General features: G+C 36.5%; 2 protein-coding genes across 5 annotated transcripts in view; one reads left to right on the top strand and one right to left on the bottom strand.

Moving 5' to 3' along the window:
• Nucleotides 1-16,280, top strand: part of gdpd5b (glycerophosphodiester phosphodiesterase domain containing 5b) — a 63,441-nt gene extending 47,161 nt beyond the window's left edge. Inside the window, exons 8-18 of one of the 4 annotated variants that reach the window (XR_013817102.1) lie at nt 610-755; nt 2,504-2,586; nt 4,279-4,429; nt 5,104-5,325; nt 6,389-6,546; nt 6,872-7,019; nt 7,352-7,434; nt 8,589-8,603; nt 10,091-10,203; nt 12,032-12,282; nt 15,011-16,218. Coding sequence is in view for 2 of the 4 variants with exons in the window: in XM_079824161.1 (XP_079680287.1) it covers nt 610-755; nt 2,504-2,586; nt 4,279-4,429; nt 5,104-5,325; nt 6,389-6,546; nt 6,872-7,019; nt 7,352-7,434; nt 8,589-8,603; nt 10,091-10,203; nt 15,011-15,078 (1,187 nt within the window). In the remaining 2 variants the exon portion in view is untranslated. Of the gene's footprint in view, nt 1-609; nt 756-2,503; nt 2,587-4,278; nt 4,430-5,103; nt 5,326-6,388; nt 6,547-6,871; nt 7,020-7,351; nt 7,435-8,588; nt 8,604-10,090; nt 10,204-12,031; nt 12,283-15,010 lie in introns of all 4 variants that reach the window. The other 3 variants (XR_013817101.1, XM_079824161.1, XM_079824162.1) reach the window with 3 other exon arrangements.
• Nucleotides 16,281-16,415: 135 nt separating this feature from the next.
• Nucleotides 16,416-21,574, bottom strand: hspa13 (heat shock protein 70 family, member 13). The gene is made up of 5 exons (XM_079824165.1): nt 21,454-21,574; nt 20,507-20,847; nt 20,221-20,434; nt 19,243-19,410; nt 16,416-17,871 (listed from the first exon to the last, which is right to left on the bottom strand). The coding sequence occupies exons 1-5, from the start codon at nt 21,476-21,478 to the stop codon at nt 17,303-17,305; spliced, it is 1,317 nt and encodes a 438-aa protein (XP_079680291.1). The 5' UTR covers nt 21,479-21,574; the 3' UTR covers nt 16,416-17,302.
• Nucleotides 21,575-21,753: the final 179 nt, after the last annotated feature.

Below are 21,753 nucleotides of genomic sequence, written 5' to 3'. Positions count from 1 at the left end.
TCCTCGATAAATAATAATTAGACCCCAAACTTTTGAATGGTAGTGTTTTTTGTCTTCATTTGTAAGATATAGAAAACTTCTCTCACCCTGAATTAAAATGTGAATTAAAATAGCTGTGTAAGCTCAATTCCACACATCATGTGCTCAGAAATGTGTCTGAATGCAATTCATAGTGCAACGCAGTAATGTTCAACTTTTTTTGGCATGGCTGCAAGGGAAGCTATTACACATTTTAGCCTTCTACACTTAGTTTTCTTCTTCAGGACAGCTGCTGTCATATCTCAGTAACAATTGAAAGAAAATCCTGCAGAATCAGCCCTCCTCAACTGTCAACATACATTTACTTACATTAGCACTAATTTTAGAAACGAGGCCGCACACTTTAAAAATGTGTTGGCTAAGCATCCACATAAAATAGTAATTTAGACGTTTCCTCTTAGCTGCAAAGAAGGTAACATAATACATGTTAAAGCAATTAAAAATTGTTAAAAACAAATCTAATTTATAGCTATTTTATGCCTAAAAAACTTTTTGTTTTGTTTTTTACATCTTAAAAAAAAAGCTGTACCATAGTTGTAATTCCAGATAACTAAGTTGTTGGTTCTCTAGGGTTCCAGTTGATGGTTCTCCTCATCTACTTGACTGTTCTCCTCACGCTGTACTTCATTCCGCTGTCAATCAGCTCACCCTGCATTATGGAGCGTGGGAGTCTCAAAGCAGCACCTGCCATCATCGGCCATCAAGGAGCTCCAATGGTAAGCTGCCAAATTATCAACACTGTGCTGTGCACTTCCTATCTTTCCTAGATGCTACATCAAGGATTGCTGGAGGCAGTTTGGTCCTTCCTCTCTCTCTCTCTCTCTCTCTCTCTCTCTCTCTCTCTCTCTCTCTCTCTCTCTCTCTCTCTCTCTCTCTCTCTCTCTCTCTCTCTCTCTCTCTCTCTCTCTCTCTCTCTCTCTCTCTCTCGAGGTCTCTATCTCTTTCCTGTGTCTTTCCATCCCTCATTTTCCCTCTCTTTTTCTTTCACTCCATTTATCTTTCTCATATTTCTTTTCCCTGGCTTGTCATTGCTAAATATAACTCTGGTAAGAGCCACTGAGAATCTCTGTGTAGGCGTTGTTCAAGGTTTGGTGGTTATGAAGGGTTTTCAATACACTTGTGTGTATCATTGGTGTATTATGCTAAAAAATAAGCTTTTTATGTGTGCATGTTATTTCTGTTTTATAGTGGCACAGAAAAAATGCAAATGTGGTTAGTTTTAGTCAAATGCAGCATTTGCAAAGGATTAGTTTTATACACTACTTGAAGGTATGAATACAAGACATCCATGATTTCATGTACTGGTTCAGCTGGAATTGGAATTTTTTTTGTGTGTCTGCACATTTGTACACCACAAAACATATATATACAAAATATATACACACACACACACACACACACACACACACACACACACACACATATATATATTTATATTTATATTTATATTTATATTGATCTATTAATAATGCTCACTTTCTATGCAGCAAAAAATCCTGGAAAATGTATCATGGGTTCCACAATAATGTAAAGCAGCAAAAATGTTTTCAGCATTGATAATAATATTAACATTGATAATTATAATTGTCACTAATTGAGCACCAAATCAGCATATAAGAATGATTTCCGAAGGATCTGTTCAATCTGTTCTTTTAAGTTGTAATGTTTAATTGGTCTGGATTAAAATTGGTCTGTGAAAAACACAAATTACCTAACTTCCCCAGGGAAAAAATTGGTCCGCTTCTGAATAGGGCTACAGAAAAATAAATGAGAAAGATAATTAATAACAACATCTCAGCGTTCTTATAAGTCTCTTTCTTGCAGCAGTGTTATGTAACATTTCTGCTAGCCTATTAGTGAACAATTTTGTTTGGAGGAACTTAATTCTTCTGCCACTCCTAGCTAAAGCTGTAAACACCCAAACTTGGGCTGAAAACGCATTGAGTGTGCTGATTGGAGATCATAGGTGTGGTACTGACCACCATGGCTTTAAAAGCCAGAATCCAGAGATGAGGATCATAACCTTAAGTGCTCTCCAAAGGCACATTCATACTGATCCTGTTGATTCTTAATATATTCCTCTCTTCATTCTCTTGTGCTTCAAAGGAAGCGTCTCACCCTCATTCTGCATTTGTCACATGTAGACCTGCTGTGTGCAAATGATCTCAAGTTGCTGCTTGCATGCCGTTGCATAAGCATGAACCACAGAGGAGCCGTAGATTGTGCATCTGTCTGGCCCTCAAGCACTCAGTGAACCTCTATGAGATGAGGTATTGATTTACAGCCAAATAACAAGGAAGAGGTTTAACTACTGTTTAGCTCCAGGGTGAGAAGAGTCTCGCATTTTGGTTTAACAATGGTCTTTCCATTGAAGCCTCCATAGGGTTCAAGTATGCAATACTTTATTCTTTGTAGGATATTCACTTCTTAATTTTTTTCTTTTCTTTTTCCCCCTCTTGTTCAGCTCGCTCCAGAGAACACTCTCCTATCCTTCAACCGAGCTCTGCAGAGAAATGTTAGTGGGTTGGAGGCAGATGTGACCATCAGGTATTCATACATTCATTCTCATTCATTCTCGGTACATTTCAATCAATAGATTATATAGAGCCATGTGTATGTATGTGTGTGTGTCTAAAGGCACAAGGCTACAGGGTGTTTCAAAGTGTGAATCCTTGTGTGGTAGTGCGAGACTGCTATAATGAGAGGTTGGAGTGAGTCGTGACGTCTCTTAACCCAGAGAGTGCATAGTAATTGAACACTGGGACAGACAGGAAGACTTTATAAAGAAGCCCTTTTAAGCTATAATCTACTCTGCCTGCTTAACATGCATCTTTAGATAATGGAGCTGAAATTGTCCATCTGTTGTGTTGTAATTTATCTTGGTTAAAGAGAGTCATCACTCAAGCTTTTTAGATTGAGATATCTCAAATACTAGTGAAGCTCTATGGACAGAATCTCTGGCATAATGTTGATTACCACAAAAAGAATCGTGACCTCATTTTTAAAAACACTGCAAAAAATTATGTTATTGCCATTTTTTTTTTTTTTAACTGGGCTACAAGTCAAAATAATTTTGATTAAGTATGATATAATATTTAAAAATAATTTCAGCTGGTCCATCGGTTAGAAAATGATAATAATTTCTGTAATGCTTTAAAATCTATTAGTAAAAATTTAAATACCTCATTGAATGTAAGGCTGTTTCCTCCTGATCATCCATATTGGCCATTGTGTTGCAATAATACAGCTGCAATTTTTAAATTGCGTCAGTTAAAACAATATATATTGTAAGAAACCCTAAGAAACACAAATAAATGCAATTGAAAATGAAGTGTTATGGGCCATTACTGTTTTGTGATTGGTTTTTTCAGGCCACATATACCACAAAACAAGTCATAAGGGTAAATTTTTTTAAAATTGAGATTTATACATCACCTGAAAACTGAATAAATAAGCTTTCCATTGACAATATTTGGCCGAGATACAACTACTTGAAAATCTGGAATCTGAGGGTGCAAAAAAATCAAAATATTGAGAAATTAAAGTTGTCCAAATGAAGTCATTAGCAAAAAGTATTACTACTATTATATACTAGTATATAAAAATATATATTTTTTAATATATATTTACGGTAGAAAATGTACAAAATATCTTAATTGAACATGATCTTTACTTAATATCCTGATGATTTTTGGCATAAAAGAAAAGTCGATAATTTTGACCCATTAAATGTGTTGTTGGCTATTGCCACAAATATACCCGTGCGACTTATGACTGGTTTTGTGGTCCAGGGTCACATATCGCTTTGGTTGGGAACATCTGGTTTAATTTCATTAAGAGGTGGTGGCACTGGTATGAAACCATATTCAAATGAAATGGGTTGATGTGGCTTAGAGATTAATATATATTGGCTGGTAACCCAAAGGTTCAATCTTAATACCACCATTATGCTCTTGCATTTAACCTCAGTTTGTGGGTTGTTCTGTGTAAAAAGGCATCTGCCAAATGAAGAATAATGGTTTGCAATAATACTACTATTGTACAACAATCCCATTATTGAAATAAGTCCATTCAGATGTCAGCGTACAGCAAGTCCACTCACCACTTTTATTCGCTCTCTTATCATTGAATATTACCCAGCAGTACTGGCAGGTTCAGCCCTAATGGAAGCACTTTCTCAGTTGCAATCTAAGTGCTGTCTAATCACACACTGCTGAGTAACTCTGGCTTTGGCTGTAGTCTTGATGGTGTGCCGTTCCTCATGAGAGACCGGACATTGAGAAGAACCACAAACGTGAGGAGTGTATTCCCGGAGAGACAGTATGATGATGCTTCACTCTTCAACTGGACTGATCTGAGCTCACTGAACGCTGGCCAGTGGTTTCTGAAGGTATGGGCCATTTTGGCTCTAAACAATGTCTATAATACAGCTGAAATAGTGATGTAGTAGTGTTAGTCATTTGCATTTATTTATGGCAACACTGAAGAGTGTTTTTCAACTTTAATGGGGATTTGAAAGACAGGATTTTTCTTGCTTATTTGAAATTAGAGTTCAGTCTAATATGTAGATGTACTTTAATATTCACACAAAGCCTCTCTCTTGACCAATAATGGAAATTATATTGCAAAACAGGTCATTTAGATAAAACATGCCACAGTTATGATGTCAGCACATTAGCATATGTCCGCCCACATTTATGCATCAACAACTGTTCGTTTGGTGCAATCAGCCCAACCTAATGAACGATAACTATTCTGCATTTCATGCAAAGCGATTAGCCAGTTATAACACGTCATTTGCATATAGAAATCTTAAAGGAACAGTAACAAAAATGGTCTGTTTAACTCTAAGGGTTATGTAAACTAAATTATAAGTGGACTTCAATGCTATCTAATGTGATGAACCATTTTAAGATCTAGCTAATTAAGCACGGTGTCATAGCTTCATAATTAGACAAAATTTCCTTGTTTTCTTCTGACTTTAAAGTTTTAATCTTTTATATTAGGAATTTATAAATGCGTATATCTGCATATAACTTGACTAACTGATTTCACTGAACACAGGATGATCCTTTCTGGACTGTGGAGTACATGTCAGCGTCCGAGCGCTGGTCAGTGGGGAACCAGACAGTGTGCAGCCTGGAGCAGATGCTGAAACTAGCGGCTAAATCCAAGAGCTCGGCCATATTCACTCTGCGCAGACCGCCGCCCAATCACCCCCACCACCACGACTGGGTCAACCTCACCCTGGACACTGTTCTGAGGTCAGGAATACCACAACACCAGGTTAGTCTTGAGGGAGTGATACTCACGTTTGATATGCTACTGGAAATCTTTGTCCTTGACCTGGGGTTGAAATAGATGCCATTAGGACACGTTTTGTTGCTGTTTTATATGGTTGGTTGTATATTCACGCCCCCTAGCTGTGAGTAAAACTAATTACATTGTGGTTGTAACCTTTTAAAGCCTATCATATTTGATAAGCAAACTTCTCTCTAAATTATCAGCATGAAACACCTGTTGTACATAATCTACTACATGTCTTCTGTCATCTGATTGATAGTTTATACTATTTTCAGGAAGTAAAGCCTTTTAGTGTTAATTATAAAAACGCCCACCTTCAGGTTGATTTTTATAAAGTAAACGCAATAATAACGTTTATATTGTTAGTAATATTTTAAGATGAACACTGATGATTCAAAATGATTATTCATACACATTTTTTTGCTGTGAGTATAAAATGTAATATATACGGCTTTTGAGGAACATTTATGCGTACATCTCTCAGTCTTCATAATATTGAAATGCATTATATGTTTTGCCCCATACAATAAAATCTACAGAGCTTGGATCATAAAAACTAGGCATTTAAATATAATCTTACTAAGATATATTATTTGGAAATATAGAGTGACAACTGATATTTTTTATGCTTTTTTTGTGCATGTAGTCTGCTATACTGTTATAAATATCTTAGATTTACATTACAAGCTATGAGAAATTCATCTTCCTTTTGGCCACAAAATATCAGCAACTGCACCAAATTGCATATTTTTGCTCAGTTTGGGCCTCTAAATAAAATTGAGACGTTTATTCCTACTTGAGTATGTGTTCCATATTGCCCTATATCATACTATATATCATATTAAATGAGCCATAAAAGCCCATATTAAATCTACTCAACTAAAAACACATTGAATGACAAATACATTTTTCTGACTATTATGTCATGTCATGCTTCACAGGGTTAATAGAGGATAATTTTATTTAAAAGTATGATTATTCCATAGTTTGTATTCCCCTCTCACATTTAACTGTTTTTTTTTTGTGTGTGTGTACGTCTGTGTAGGTGATGTGGGCGGTGGAAAGTAACAGGGAGATGGTGAGGCAGGTTGCTCCGGGTTTACAGCAGACCTCTGTACAGAAGCTGCCCCTCAGCACACTCCATCATAAAGGCATCAGCAGGGTCCTGCTGCGCTATAACCAGGCCTCTGCGCAGGACGTCCGGTAGGCCTCTGCCCTACTTACAAACACCTGGTCTCACTTACAACATTACTCGATAAAGGACAGTTTGGGAACAAAAGCTGCAGTTTCTGCTGCACTAGTGTAATGTAACGGAAATGCAAAACCTGCAGTTGTTCAGCCAAACTCGAGCTATATTATAGCCAATGTTGCTATTCCAGGCCACTATTTAGCTTTTAAGCTTGTGGCTCGCATCTAAATTTAACATTTAAAACGCCATAGCAACAACAAACAAGCAAAGAGGGAAAAAAAATGTTGTCCTCCATAAAGTGTGTAAAAGCTAGTCCTATATCTCTGTTTATTTGAGTAGGTTGTATAACGAGAACAACATCAGTCTGACTCTGTATACGGTGAACGAGCCGTGGCTGTATTCTCTGCTGTGGTGCAGTGGGGTGCCGTCCGTCTCCTCTGAAGCCCCGCAGGTGCTGAGGAAGGTGCACTATCCACTCTGGCTCATGGTACAAACCCTCAACGTCTTGTAGATTCTTCATTAGGCAATGGCTTAGAAATATAATTGGTCAACATCTGCTGCTCTGGCCTTTGTTCAAAATAAAAGCATATTTGCTTTTTTTTGTCAAATATAACACAATATTTACACATAACACATATTTAGTTAATTGCCTATTTTGTATGTAATATATAATGATAATAATATCCCTTGCAACAAAGTTTTTTGAGGAGCATGTTTTATATGTTTCTTAAGAAAGCATTAGCTAGCATCGGCTGTACTATCCATTCTCTTGCACCATCTTGTGGTGTGTGTGTCTCATTAGCTTTTGTGTCTCTCCAGACTCCAGATGAGTACTGCTTGATATGGATCTCCACTGATCTCATTTCCTTTGCTGTAGTTCTGGGAATATTTATATTCCAGAAGTAAGTGTCCTCTTGTTTGACATTGCATGTTGTAAATTATAGGAATTATGTTTTATTCAAAATACTATCTCACAGTCCACTGTTATTTTAGTATTGTGTATATACTGTTAAAGCATTTATAAATATATTGAATTGGCTTTTATATATATATTTTCAGTTTTTTATTTAGTTTTTATCAAAGTTTTAATAATCGGGTTATGTGCTTTGTCATTTTTAAAAGTTTGTGTGTGTGTGTTTGTATTTAGCTTTAAGTACTTCAACTTATTTCAGTTAGTTGTCAAGGCAACATTTCTCATTTTCATTTAGGTTTATTTATCAGATATTTATTTATAAATATTTTTAATTTTATGATTTGATTTAGTTTTAGTTAACACTAACAACACTATATTAGTTCTTCTTTTCAACTTTCCATAAATTACTTTAATTAAATATTAAATATTAATCTCAATTAAAATAATTTAAATCTCATCTACATTATAAGCAATAAAACATTAGCAAATTAAAATGTTAATGTTTATAGAAAGTTAGAGTGTCCTATACCGGTTTATAAATATTTAGTTTTTGCTACTAAAGAGATATGTTCAAATTTATGTTCTGCATTGAACTTTTTTTACTGCTTAAATTCACCCACAGTACAGATTTGGTCTAAAAGAAAATATGACTTTGGATGTTGTAGTAATGAAAGCTAAAGAAACATCATCTTAAAACATCTAGTTCCCATACATTACATCACTTTGCTCCGATTTTTTTCACACAATCAAATTGTGTGTTGCTGCTTCCTATTCAGATTGTTCGACCTTTACAAAACAAAATATTTTGAACCATGATTAGAGAGAAGGAATAAAGACTAAATAAGAAGAAAGTGTGTTTAAATTGATGTTGTATTGGATGTTTTACACTCTCACTAGTTATTTTTGATTATAATGTTTAATGTTCGAGATCAGCATCACTGGTTAATGTTTTGTGGGGCTCTGGATTCTCTACGTTTGCTGCGCTTGCCATAGTGACATTTGCATCTGCTTTTCTGAACTGACCTCTTGATTCTCTCCCTTTCTTTTACTCTTGTACCCTTTCTTCCACCTCTCCTCCTCTTCTTCTTGCTCTCTGCCTGATGTGCATGCTCCTCTTCTCTGCTGCATTCTGGTATCTCTCAGCTATCACATAATCAGGTAATTGGGTCAGCACTGTTGGCCCATGCTGCCAGTGTATCTCCCTTTCTTGCCCTTCTTTCTCTATATAACCCTGTTTCAAACTATCTGCCTGTATCTTTTGTTTTACCTGTATCTTGTCAATGCTATTACTAACTCTTCTCACTTAACCACAGCCCACATGATTACACTTTAATATCACTGTTTATCACTTAACATATATAATTAATATTTGATTCAGGGTTATTATGTGGAATCACTTTTTTTTTTTTTGCTACGATACTCTGTCACCCCCTAGTGGATGAGTACAGAACAAGCAACAATCACAATTGACTGACAGTTACATTTAGCTGATTTTGTTTCTGCAAGTCATTTTCTACTGTTGCAGAAAATTTTACATTTTATATTTTAAGGTTATCTATAGGCTTGACTTGAGGGCGTTCTTACCTATCATATGGTGTAAATCTTATGGTCTTGTTTTGGGCCAACAACACTCCAAAATTGCCAGATGTTGTCGGATATTATCAGGAAAAAGAAATTACTTTGCATTATGGGTAGTTTGAACAGATGGACACTATAACTGTAGATTGACAGACTTGTTTTTGATTCATACGTAAATGTAAGATTTAAGAGTTTAGTAAATTATTCATACACTTGAATTCAGAAATTTGAGGGTTAGTATGATTTAAAAAAATTTTTTTTTTAAAGAAGTCTCATGCTCACCAGGGCTGCATTAATTTGATCAAACATACAGTAAAACGAGTGATATTGTTCAATGTTATTACAATTTAAAAGAACTGTTTTCTAATTTAATATGTAATTTATTCCTGTGATGGCAAAGCTTCATATTAGCAGCCATTACTTCAGTCTTCAGTGTCACATGATCCTTCAGAAATCATTCTAATATGCTGATTTTCTGCTCAAGAAACATTTCTTATTATTATCAATGTTGAAAACAACAACGGTACTAAAAAATTTTGTGGAAACCATGCAAAAAAAATGTAGGATTCTTTGAGATATAACATTATCAATGGCTTTATTGTCACGTTTGATCGATTTAATGCATAATTGCTGAATAAAAGTACTCTGCCCGGCCAAAAAAAGATTGAAATGCTTAAGAGTGTATGATTGGATCATTATTACAGTGATTATTATGATGATTATGTTTCTGTTATATGTTACATATATAACAGAAACATAATCATCATCATAATAATCACTGTATACATTTTTACTGGCAGAGGGCAGAGTATGAATTTTTACTGACCCTAAACAGTACATGTACACTTGAACAGTAATGTAAATTTGTACTGTATATCTTAGAGTACCAATTACATTAACACATCACAGTGAGATTCAGGTGTTAATTTGGTTGTCAGCACTGGGATTATAAATCAAAAAGAAATGTTTTATTAGCAGAGTCAGCTGTAACAACGCTATCTATGTTTGGCTATGGTCACTAAGGTCTGTTTGTGTACGTGTGTGTTTGTGTGTGCACGTGATCACAGGTGGAGAATGAGTGGGATGCGTAGCTACAACCCAGAGCAGATCATGCTGAGCGCAGCTGTCAGGAGGTCCAGCAGAGATGTCAACATCATGAAGGAGAAGCTCATCTTCTCTGGTAAGAGCCACCAAACCACCTTCTGTTGGCATTTCTCATGCTGTGTGTGTGAGAAAGAGCTTATTATGTGGCGCTCTGAAATACTTGATTGGTGATTGGTCAATCAAATATTTGTATAATGACCACTAAACTACATATTTCACCATTGTACATGGCAAAATACTGGTTCAATATTTACATTTATTTAATGTCTCATTTATTACTCCACAATGTCTTGCTTTTCATACCACCAAGCTCATTATCAACATCTTGTGACTCAAAACTGAAGGAATTCAGTATTCATTATAATATATAGTGAGTAAAACATTTGATAAATGGCTAGAAACTCATGTTTAGTCCCGAGTTACAGCAAGGAAACTATAATGTTGCCAGAGGAACGGCAAACAAGGAAAGAATTCAAAGAGCTGAACGAGAAAGAAATTAAAACTGAAGAAATTGTAGTTAAATGTTAGTTATCTGGTCAATAGATAAAGTATTTGAGTTGCAGATTAAAAATATATAAATTAAGTGTTGGGGAAAGTTACTTTTAAAAGTAATGTGCGGCCCACGTCTGTACAATAGAGAGCTCAAACACACCTTTCAGCTGTGCTTCCATTCTGTACTATAGAAGAATAAAACACAGGAGAAGTTGGTTCAACACTCTTACTTTAGCAATGATAGAAAAAAAAAACACACAAATGTGATGTTTATATAAAGTATTTTTTTTTTCTCATTCGTATGTTTGAATTGGATCATCAAAGGTCATCATTAACATTGGTTGATAAAGTGACTTAACTATTTTATAAAATATAATTTTCATTTTTTGCATCTCACTGTTTTATTCATTTTGAGGAACACCGAATCTGGTTTTAATGCAAGTGAGATGAGTAAATGCCTTTTCACGCCTCTGCTCCTCACTCCTGATTTCTGTCAACATGGGGGCAGGAGAATTACTATCGGTCAATAAATGGGAAAACAAACTTATATTATTTGACTTTTTTTTTGTAATGCTAAAGTAATGCATTACTTTACTAGTTACTTGCAAAAAGTAGTCTGATTAACTAACTCGCAAAAACTGTGGTATTGAAGTCTAGCTTTAAGCTAATATACAATATTATTAGATAACAAAATAATGTCCAAGTATTAATTTAATAAGTAACTGTGTAAGGTACAGCCAACAGTCATTATAACAGTCATTATCGCAAAATCCTTGTCAGGGCATATTTTGGTATTACTATGATCATCTCTGTCATCATAGTATTGGATTGCATTATGTTTTGCCCCTCATAATAAAATCTACAGTGACCACTGATATCTATATACATTTTATGTAAGTAGTCTACTATCCACCTTATTTTTAACGTAAGAGTGGCCAATTGTAAATTGAATGTGAGAGGCTTATAGTGTCACCCCCTTCCAGTATGTAGCTGTTTAAAAATCACTTATTTCCACGTTGCTAAATAAGGTGGATACTTTTATAAAGATCTCATTGATTTGACATTACAAGCTGTCAGAATTTCATCTTACATTTTGATCATATCAACATCAGAAACCGCATGAAATTGCTTATTTTGGGCCTCTTTATATATGAGCCATAAAACCCTGATGCATGAAATAAGATACTCAATGAAAAACATTTGTAATCTTTCCCTTTTTTTAGTTATGCTGTCTAAAAGTTCAATAAATAATATACAATTTCAAACAAACATTTTTTTTTTTTTCAAATGTCAGTCTTTACAAGGTTAATGTCCGGTTAACTGTACACATGTTGCATGCATTGTTTTTTTGGGATTCGCATTGTGTGTGCATGTGTCCCAACAGTGTTTGCATGCCTCTGTGTGTTTTTAAGGTCAGCCACAGTAGCTGTCCACCTCCTGGGTTTGAGTCTTCCACTACTGTATGTCTCCGCATCCCTTCATCCCATTCCATCTCATTCCCTTCCCTTCTCCCTCCTGTCTCTCACTGCCTACCACCGTCCTGTCTCCTCCTGCATCCATTCATCCATCCAACAATCCATACTCCGCCGACATCCCACAGTTTGAATGATAGCTCATGCAGGGCTGTAGCATCACTGGCCAGGGTAACAGTGGCCTGCGTATGGTGAGTATGAGGGTGATGGTCATTCAAATGTGTGGAATTCAAAAAGAAGATCTTCAACTTTGCTTTTTCTCCAGCAGCTCTGTTCCTAGTGGGCAAACCACATAGGCAGCTATACCTTCTAAGAAAGCTTATTATTATGTTGAAACTCACAAAACCATTAGAAATCCTTGCAATGTGCCGATTTGTTGATTAAAGAAACATTTCGTTTTAATATCAATGTTGAAAACAGTTGTGCTGCTTGAAGGTGCAGTAAGCGAATTCTGAGAAACACTGTTGATATTTGAAATTGACACCCAAACAAACACTACCCTCCCTTTATTGCTCCACCCCCAAAATTATGAACATGCTATGCAACACAGGCAACCACTAACAGCTGGCACATCAGACAGCTCACACACGTATGGATTAAACAACAACACATCTTCGCTTAACCAATGTTACTCACGTATCGAGCTGAAACAAAGCAACCTCAGCGGCATCCCTTTTCAGGACTTCCCGCTCTCTAACATCTCTCTAGAGATGGAAAGCTATTCCAAAATTAATGTGGATCATACTGTAGCTCATAATCCTTCTTTTTCCAATTATACTAACCTTTTCCTCTTTGGTAATATCTCAGCTATCTCTCCTTCTACAGTCTTTTTTACCAATGTCCAGCTTGCTCTATCACTCTCCTCCCCACCATGAGCAGATACGCCCCCTGTTTCTGATTGCCTACAAGAGTGTTGTAGTGTTATGTCTGATTGGTCCTCTTTGATTTTTTTCTCTTATTTACACAGCCATCACTATGTACAAACACTTATTTTTCAGCACACAAACGGACATCTAGCAAATATTCACAGAATTGTTTGTTTAGTTGTTTATTTAATTTTTCAACATCATTTCTCAGAAATCACTTATTGCACCTTTAAATATTTTTTGTGGAAATTCAATTATTTGATGGATAGAAGGTTCAAAAGAACATCATTTATTTGAAATAGAACCCTCTTGTAACATTAAATTTTTTTTTTAATTTTATCAATTTCTATTGATTTAATGAGTAAACATACTAAATGAAATATCGTTTCCCTCAAATATTCCCTCTGAATATGAGACACTTAGCTATTGGAAACTGAGTCCAGTATGATGTTAGCATTCAGTTAAGCTAACGAACAAATCAGCACAAAAAAACAAAAACAATATTGAGTAAAATGTTCATTTCTAGTTATATGAAACTGTTTTCTATTGATATGGTTAGTAATATCAATTAATAATAGGGGTGTAACGGTACACGTATTCGGCGAACCGTTTCGTACATGGCTTTCGGTTCGGTGGCATCGGTGCACGCGTGTACCAAACGGTTTCCGAATGCAATCTTTAACAGTTAACAGTCTGCTTGTTTTAAGCGCGGAACACACTTCAATCCGAGTTCCCACACAAACATATTAAGTATTCAGTACATTTTATCACGAAATTCAACCGATAAATGCCGTTATAATGCTCTTTAATGTTGCGTGACTGATCGTGCGTGTAAACGCGATCATCTGTGCTGTGAAGGCGATCGATCATCTCTTCCTAAAGAATAAACATGAATGAACATCTGAAGGTATGTTGAGGATACACTACAACTTCACGTATCATATGTAATCGCTCAGTCAGTGTTTCAACAGCGGAAAGACCCCAATATAACTGCTTGCAAACTAAACAATGTAGCATCACATTTACCTCAGGCAGTCATTCAGAGTCCACAGAATTTTATCCACTAGAAAAATCAAATCTTTCACTAAATATATGCACTATATTAGCCTATATATTCATTATATTCTACTTAACCTGTTAGTGATGTCTTGTTTATTTCATGTATGTTTAAATAAACCTGTCATGAAAATGACAAACACTGTGTATAAATGATTTCTACAACGAATTGGAGAAAAAAACTATTTTTTATAATTAGATTTAGAAGTTATTGCAAAAACTGCCTTATGTGAAGTTTACATGTTTGCGTACGATGTTATTTGAGTGTTAATTATTATATCTAAAAATAAATAGCAACTGAGACTGATTTAGGCTAATAGTTTGGGCTCTGTTGTTAACCTTTAATATTAATGTGCAAGTAAGGGCTTCCTATATAGTTTACAGCAGTATCTTCAATAAACGGTTAGTTATAATTGAATTCGTGGAAGGACAGACACAATTTTTTTCACTAAACCACTGTTTAATAAAAATAAATAAAAAGCAATTTTGTAAAACTGCTGTACCAAACCCATACCGAACGGTGACTTCAAAACCGAGGTACGAACCGAACTGTCAGTTTTGTGTACCGTTACACCCCTAATTAATAGTATTAAAAGTAACATATATTTTCTACCATGGATTTCCTGTAGCTCCTCAGTATGGCGCTAGCAACGGCAAGGTCTTGTGAACTAGAGCAATGTATACCTTGACTAAAAGTGTTATTTTGAGTGAAAAACGTCTTGCTTGTTGCAATGCATTATGGGTTTAAACTATCTATAAAGGATACGTGTAAAATTTTAAGGCAAAACAACATTTCTTACAAGGTAGAAAAAGTAGCACACCTATGATGCCTCATAAAATGCTGATTAGGTAGGGATCTCACTAGGGTTTGGAACAGAGCCGGTGTGTCTCTAGTGTGATTCTCGGTTCGCGATTTTTGCATTGTCAAAGTGGAGATTTTGTAAACGCCATGGATGTTAAACGTCATTGTTTTGCCTTCTTTCGTCTTGTTCCACAGAGGTGAGCAACGGGGTCAGCAACGATGAAACATATACGGAAAATGGATTTAACTACTACACCAATTAAGGCGTTGCTCAGAGACTCGTGGAGCGAAAAAATGCATCACATCCTGAACCAGCTTGTGGTGTATCCTCTGAACTACTGACTTAACTCTGTCTACTGGTCATGATGGACTCTTGTACAGTTTTTTTTCTTCCTCTTCTGCTGTTAAATTGCTTGTTCTGGAAAGACTGGAAAAGAGAAGTAGGAAGTGTGGTTTTTCTGTTGACTATTACCAAATCTGTGGCCTCTTCCCCCACGTAACGCTTGAGGATGCTGGAATGCCTGTTACTTGCTTCGTATTGCAAGCATGCCTGTGATAATATAGTGGATTTTATCTGTCGGTTTTTGGGGATTTTATTTTTTCTAATCTTCCATAGCCAGCCAATCTGGAGCAAATCATATCTAATGCCAGTTTTTTGTCTTTTTTTTTTCTAGACCTTGATTTGGCGTGATATTCACAGTCTAATGATGCCTTCTGTTCAAATGGTTGTGAATTTTGAAGAACTAACAGGTGTTTACAGAGTGCCTGCCTTTAGCCTTCCAGTGATATCTACCGTGTTTTATATGCCACCTATTTAGCATGTTGTTCAGTTGTCATTTCGAGAGAAAATCACCCAGCCTTATCGTCCTGGTCGGTATGATGCCAGATTACATGGAACATTTAGGCACATGTTCTGCACACATACTGTATCTGTGGTTTGATTTAAGAACAACAACAAAACAATTCCCTGATTAGGTTGGATTACAGAAACCAAAGTAAAAGAGGGTCTGTTAAAAGTTTAGTTTAGGCTGTAGTTGAACACTGTTTCTAAAGAAAGTTGGCTTGGAGTTTCGATGCCGTGCAATATTACTTGGACACTGTCCTATAATAAAAAGTGTTTGAATGTTGTTCAGTGACCTTTTATTTTATTTTTTAAACTATTAAATTATAATTTTATCCAAAACCCTCTTGTTTATTAAGTAGCTTTTCATGTATTAAATACTTTGTACAGGGCTTCCCGTTGCCGAGGTGTCCTGACCCCTGACTTAATATTGTAAATGTGAGATGTGACATTGTTTACAGTGGTTGTGCTGTCACACAGAGGACAGGGCTGGACAGTTGTGCTGGTTGATGTTTTTATGATGTGTTTCAGAGGTCAGTCAATAAAAAAACTCTGCAGTTTTTACAGTGTTTGTATTTCTTTGCACAGTAGCAAAGGTTCAATGACTTTAATGACACATGAAATGGTACAGGACTTTTACAAAAATAGAATTATTACAGTTACAGGAAAAGTTTGGATATGCACTGATAAATGTATCATAACTGTTTTCCCTTTTTTTTTTACTGTGTTCTGGACTTCTTCTGTATGTTAAAGTGCATTAAACTAAGTTCACACTTTGCATAATTGATTTTCACCTCTAATATTGAGCATTTAGAATTATGTAAACAAACTAGTTTAGCATCTTTTTTGGTCCATATGGTTAAATATACTTCAGTTTTTTTATATGGACAAGAATTGAGAATATTCAACTTTAAGCATGAAATATATATAAATAAATATTTATATATCTTTTAATTCACATTATTATAAAAAGCTTCAGTTTGAAGATTTCCTGAACTTAATACCACACAGCTCATGCTGGTACATTTGAGATTATTTGTATTTAAAAGTTGGCAGTTACTGTTTACTACTAGTCTTTTAACATAAAATAAAAATCAGACTATGCTTAGTCTATCAAACACATTTAAATGTGGAAATAATAAAAAGGCACAAGCAAAACTCCAGTAGACAGAAACGGCTAGCTGATAAGATCACTAACCTCTGTAAAATAAATAAATAAATAGCTGAGACTGGAATGATTATTCAGTTATATACAAAACCGCTGCTTCCCTGAATACAACATCATTAAACCTGCCAAAACCAGTTGTGAAAGACCTATTGCACAGTTAGTACCAGTTAGGCACACAGATGGCAATAAACTGGTCAATATTGTCCCAAGCACTTGCTCGGGATAACAGGAGAAAAACATTCTCTCAACGCTATTTATATAAGATCTAAATAAATACTCTGCATCTGTTCTAGACATAAACGTACACATTATGATTTGGGCCAACAACTTAAGAACAAATGTTCTAGTAACCACTGTGTTTGGACCGATTCATTGCAAAGCTAATGTATTTGAGGAAGCAAAGACATTAAACATGTCGTTTAACCAGTTTTTGGTTTGTTGGCACAGAGCAGTCACGTGACAAATGTAGCAGTTTAAATCAGCTGAAGTTGGTCTTGCGAAGGTGCCTGTTGGGAATTTCAATTGCGCTGACCTGGAGAGGCCAAGAGCCACCCATGATGCCTGCTTGAATGGCCACCCCGGTCACCACGGCCAGGTCAGGGTCCACGGAGGTGTTCGGGTCCTTCCCAAAGTACTGCCTGATGAGCTGTCTAATGCGGGGGATCCTCGTAGATCCTCCCACCAGGACAATTTCATCCACCTCCTCTTTCCCTAGATGGCCCTCGATGAGGACGGTCTCAATGGGCGCCAGAATCTTCTGGAAGAGATCCGCATTGAGCTCCTCGAAGAGTTCCCGTGTCAGCTTCTCCTGAAACAGGACTTTTTCCTCTCGTGCTCCGTTCTCTCCTGTTGTCTGCAGGTGAAGAGGAACTCGGAGATGAACTTGGGAGTCCCGGGTGAGGTTGAGTTTGACGGCCTCGACAGCCTGTCGGAGAAGGTGGATGTCTTCTTTAAGAGTAGGGGGCACGCCGTACTGCTGCCGCACTCGCTCGATGGAGTACTGCAACAAACGCTGCGTGAAATCCTGCCCTCCGAGCTTGTTATTACCTATGGAGATAAAGATCATGTGTTGAAACAGGATGAGGGTTGTGCACATGATGTGACACCGTTTCCATACGTGTTAAATGTCAGTGAGGTTTCAGTGAGAGAGTATTACCCAAAACCTTCGAACCTAAACACCCATTGAGGTCAAACCACTGAGCCAGGGGGAAAACGTGCATAACCACTAACCCCCTCCATTTTCTAGACAAAGAATATCAATGATTTTCCATTAATTTTCAATCATTTGTGATAACTGGAAAATGATTTAAATACCTTTTAGAGATAACACTCATAATACATAATGAGGCAAAATTACTGTTGAACTGAGCATATCTAGAAAAAACAAGAAATTTCCACAACATTTTAATTTAATTCTGACATTAAAGGGATAGTTCACCCAAAAATGAAAATTCTGTCATCATTTACTCACCCTCAAGTTGTTCCAAACCTGTATGAGTTTCTTTGTTCTGTTCTCAATTTTCATTTTTGGGTGAACTAACCCTTTAAGAACAATACAATTAAATTAGGGCTGTCAAAAGATTAATCGCATCCAAAATAAAAGTTTGTGTTTACATGTTTACATATGTGTGTGTACTCTGTTAATTATTATTTATATATAAATACACACACATTCATGTATATATTTAAGAAATATTTGCATGTATATACATTTATATAATCTATAATATATATAAATATAAATGTTTTATATATAAAAATAATATTTATTTCTTAAATATATACATGCTTGTGTGTGTATTTATATATAAATAATAATTAGAGTACACACACATATATTATGTAAACACAAACTTTTATTTTGGATGCGATTAAGCTTTTGACAGCCCTAAATTAAATACAAAACTAAAGCAAAATCCAATACACCCACATGAAAGTTTCTATTTGTTTTCTATAGAAAGTGTTTTAACTTGGTGTGAGTCGTTCCCCTCATTCAATGCATTTGGCCATGAAGAAATTACGTGACAAGCAGTGTTTCACTAAACGTCAGAGAGAATCCTCAAGCTCATTGGCTGCCACCTCTGTAGACACGCTAGTAGCAAACTGTTGTTTTGTGACGCGAAGAGTCAAAAGTAGAGAGAAGCCAAAAGTATAAATTATTATGTATCTCACATATAATTGTCTGAACAAAAAACGGCAGGGTAAATGAAAATGCAAATTCACTGTTTGGCAGTAGGTGGCGCTTAAGGAATATCTAGTGCGCTTATAAACCACTGTATTAGCTATTATACGGAGGAAGGATGAAAAGAAAAGTGCGGTGTAAGTGCACCACCCTAAGGACTGTCCTGCCACAAATATATGTTTACCACTGTAAAATCTCTTAATTGACAAATTTATAATATCAATCACCCAGCTCACCTGCCATTGCTCTAGTGAGGAACATGCCACCCTGCTTATTGAGAAGTGACACATCTAGTGTTCCTCCTCCCAGATCCACCACCAGCACATTAAACACATCTGCCTTATGCAGTCCATAGGCCATTGCCGCCGCCGTGGGCTCGTTGATCACCCGCAGAATGTCCAGCCCTGAATAAAGAGGAGATCATTTTATTTAACTATTGATCATTCAACTGTATTGTAGATTTTAACCAGGACATTATCAACAGGCTACTTGTAATGATTTCAATAGCAAGACCTTGGTCACAAGTTGTCACTGACTAAAGGTGCGGTCACATTAACGAAATTTCAGCAAAAATTGCCAATAGCTTAGAGATGTATGAAAAAATTGCCGAACAACATTAAAGGGTTAGTTCACCGCCCCCCCAAAAATTCTCATTAATTCCTCACCCTCATGTCGTTCCAAACACTTAAGGCCTTCATTCATCTTCGGAACACAAATGAAGATATTTTTGATGAGTCCATGTGAGTCCAGTGGTTCAACCTTAATGTTATGAAGCGACGAGAATACTTTTTGTGCGCAAAAAACCCTAAAATAACGACTTTATTCAACAATTTCTTCTCTTCTGTGTCAGTCTCTGACGCTGTTAATAATAAACCGGCGTTCTGACGTAGAACCCCGAAGTGCTGCACTGTGTTTACGATGTGAACAGCGTCAGAGACTGACATGGAATTGTTAAATAAAGTCAATATTTTTGAGCAGAAAATGTATTCTTGTCGCTTCATAAAATTAATGTTGAACCACTGGAGTCACATGGACTATTTTAGCCCCTTTCTGGGCCTTGGTCTATGTAGGGGTCAGAGAGACTCAGATAAAAAAATCTCTTAGTTTGTGTTCCGAAGATGAACGAAGGTCTTACGGGTAATTAATGACAGAATTTACATTTTTGGGTGAACTAACCCTTTAAATGCGACTGCACCAGTGAGTAGTAAACTGACCAGCTAGGTTAGCAGCTCTGATGGTGTAGTTTCTTTGCCTCTCATCAAACTCTGCCGGTACTGATATGACGGCTTTATTAATAGGAACTCCCAGTTGCTTCTCCGCCATCTTTCTCATTTTGAGAAGGAGACGGGAACCGATGAATTCAGGAGTAACTGTGAAGGTGCTGTTCGTAGAGACCAAGAATTCTGCACTCCCATTGTTGAATATCACCTGTAAAATAGTAAAGAAAATGTCAGAGATACTGCAAGAGTAATGAACGAATGTAACGTACGAAATGCATACCTTAAACGGGTATCGTGCACTCTCTCGCTCTAAAGTCTCTTGGTCAAAAATCTTCCCTATAAACCTCTTGGAATCGTAGATTGTGTTTTGGGGATTTATGTCAGACAATTCCTGACCCTCATGTCCAGAAAACACGCCGGTAGGGGTGAACGACACCACACTCGGGATGCTTTTGCGATTTTTGTCATCTTCAATAACCTCGATCTCGCCTGTGCCAGGGTGAAACACTCCCACAGAGCAGAACGTGGTCCCAAGATCTAACCCAATGACCCTGGGCTTTGGAGGAGGCAGGTATTGCTGTCCCAGATATCCAGCTAAGAATAAAGCCAGGATGACAGAACCTGTAGGGACATACAAAAAAAATATGACTGGTGAAAAGAAATAAATGGTGAAATCAGGCAATGAGCCGCCTAACAAAACCTTATTGTGGTAACTTACAGTGTCAGATGTTAGTAGCATGATAACTTTGTTATATCATAGAACCTAATGGTTACCATATGTGTATGCCGTTCATAGGCATTTCAAAGGCTGTCCAAAAACATGATATATAGAAAAATAAAACATGACAAATACCAAGTTGCCTAACGTTACCTAAACAATATTCCGGAAAAATTGATGCCTAAAAATGCTATCTAGCTAAGTAAGTTAGGTTTTGAGACAGCCGTAACATCTGTAGTATAAAAGAACGAGAGTCAGCTGTGTCTATAAATTGCGTGTAATGCAAACACCGCTGATGTTTGAGTCTGACTGCTGTGTCTCAAGCTAGACAAGATAACTATCTGTCTGATTTGGTTGAAATCAATCAAGTTATCCACGTACAGTCAGTTATTTGGGACTTTACATACCAGATGCGTCAGTCATGTTTCTAGCTAACGGCTACACGAACGGTTATTCTGTTAAATTTGACATACATCTTGCCATATGCATTAGTTAAAATCAACACTCACCTATTATGGACATTTCTCCAGCCATGTTTCCAACACAATATCTTATGAATAACTGTACAAGAGATGTTCATTCGGTATCTGCGCCGACAGTACGAACATATACACGTCACCCTAATACGTGCCGTTGGGCTTTAGGGGGTTGTAGTTCTTGTCATCAGCCTCATGCCTACAACGTGAGCGGAATTATCTATGCTGTTAACTACATTTCCCAAAATGCACTTTAAAACGCAAGCGGACTTTTGCACAATTTCCTGTTATAGTCTCGAAACCTTTTTTTTTTTACAGTCTATGCTCGAAACC

Source organism: Gobio gobio (genome assembly GCF_949357685.1).
Source record: "Gobio gobio genome assembly, chromosome: 8".
Taxonomy (NCBI): domain Eukaryota; kingdom Metazoa; phylum Chordata; class Actinopteri; order Cypriniformes; family Gobionidae; genus Gobio; species Gobio gobio.
Note: the sequence above shows the minus strand (reverse complement) of the source record. Positions and strands in the feature narration are given on the sequence as shown.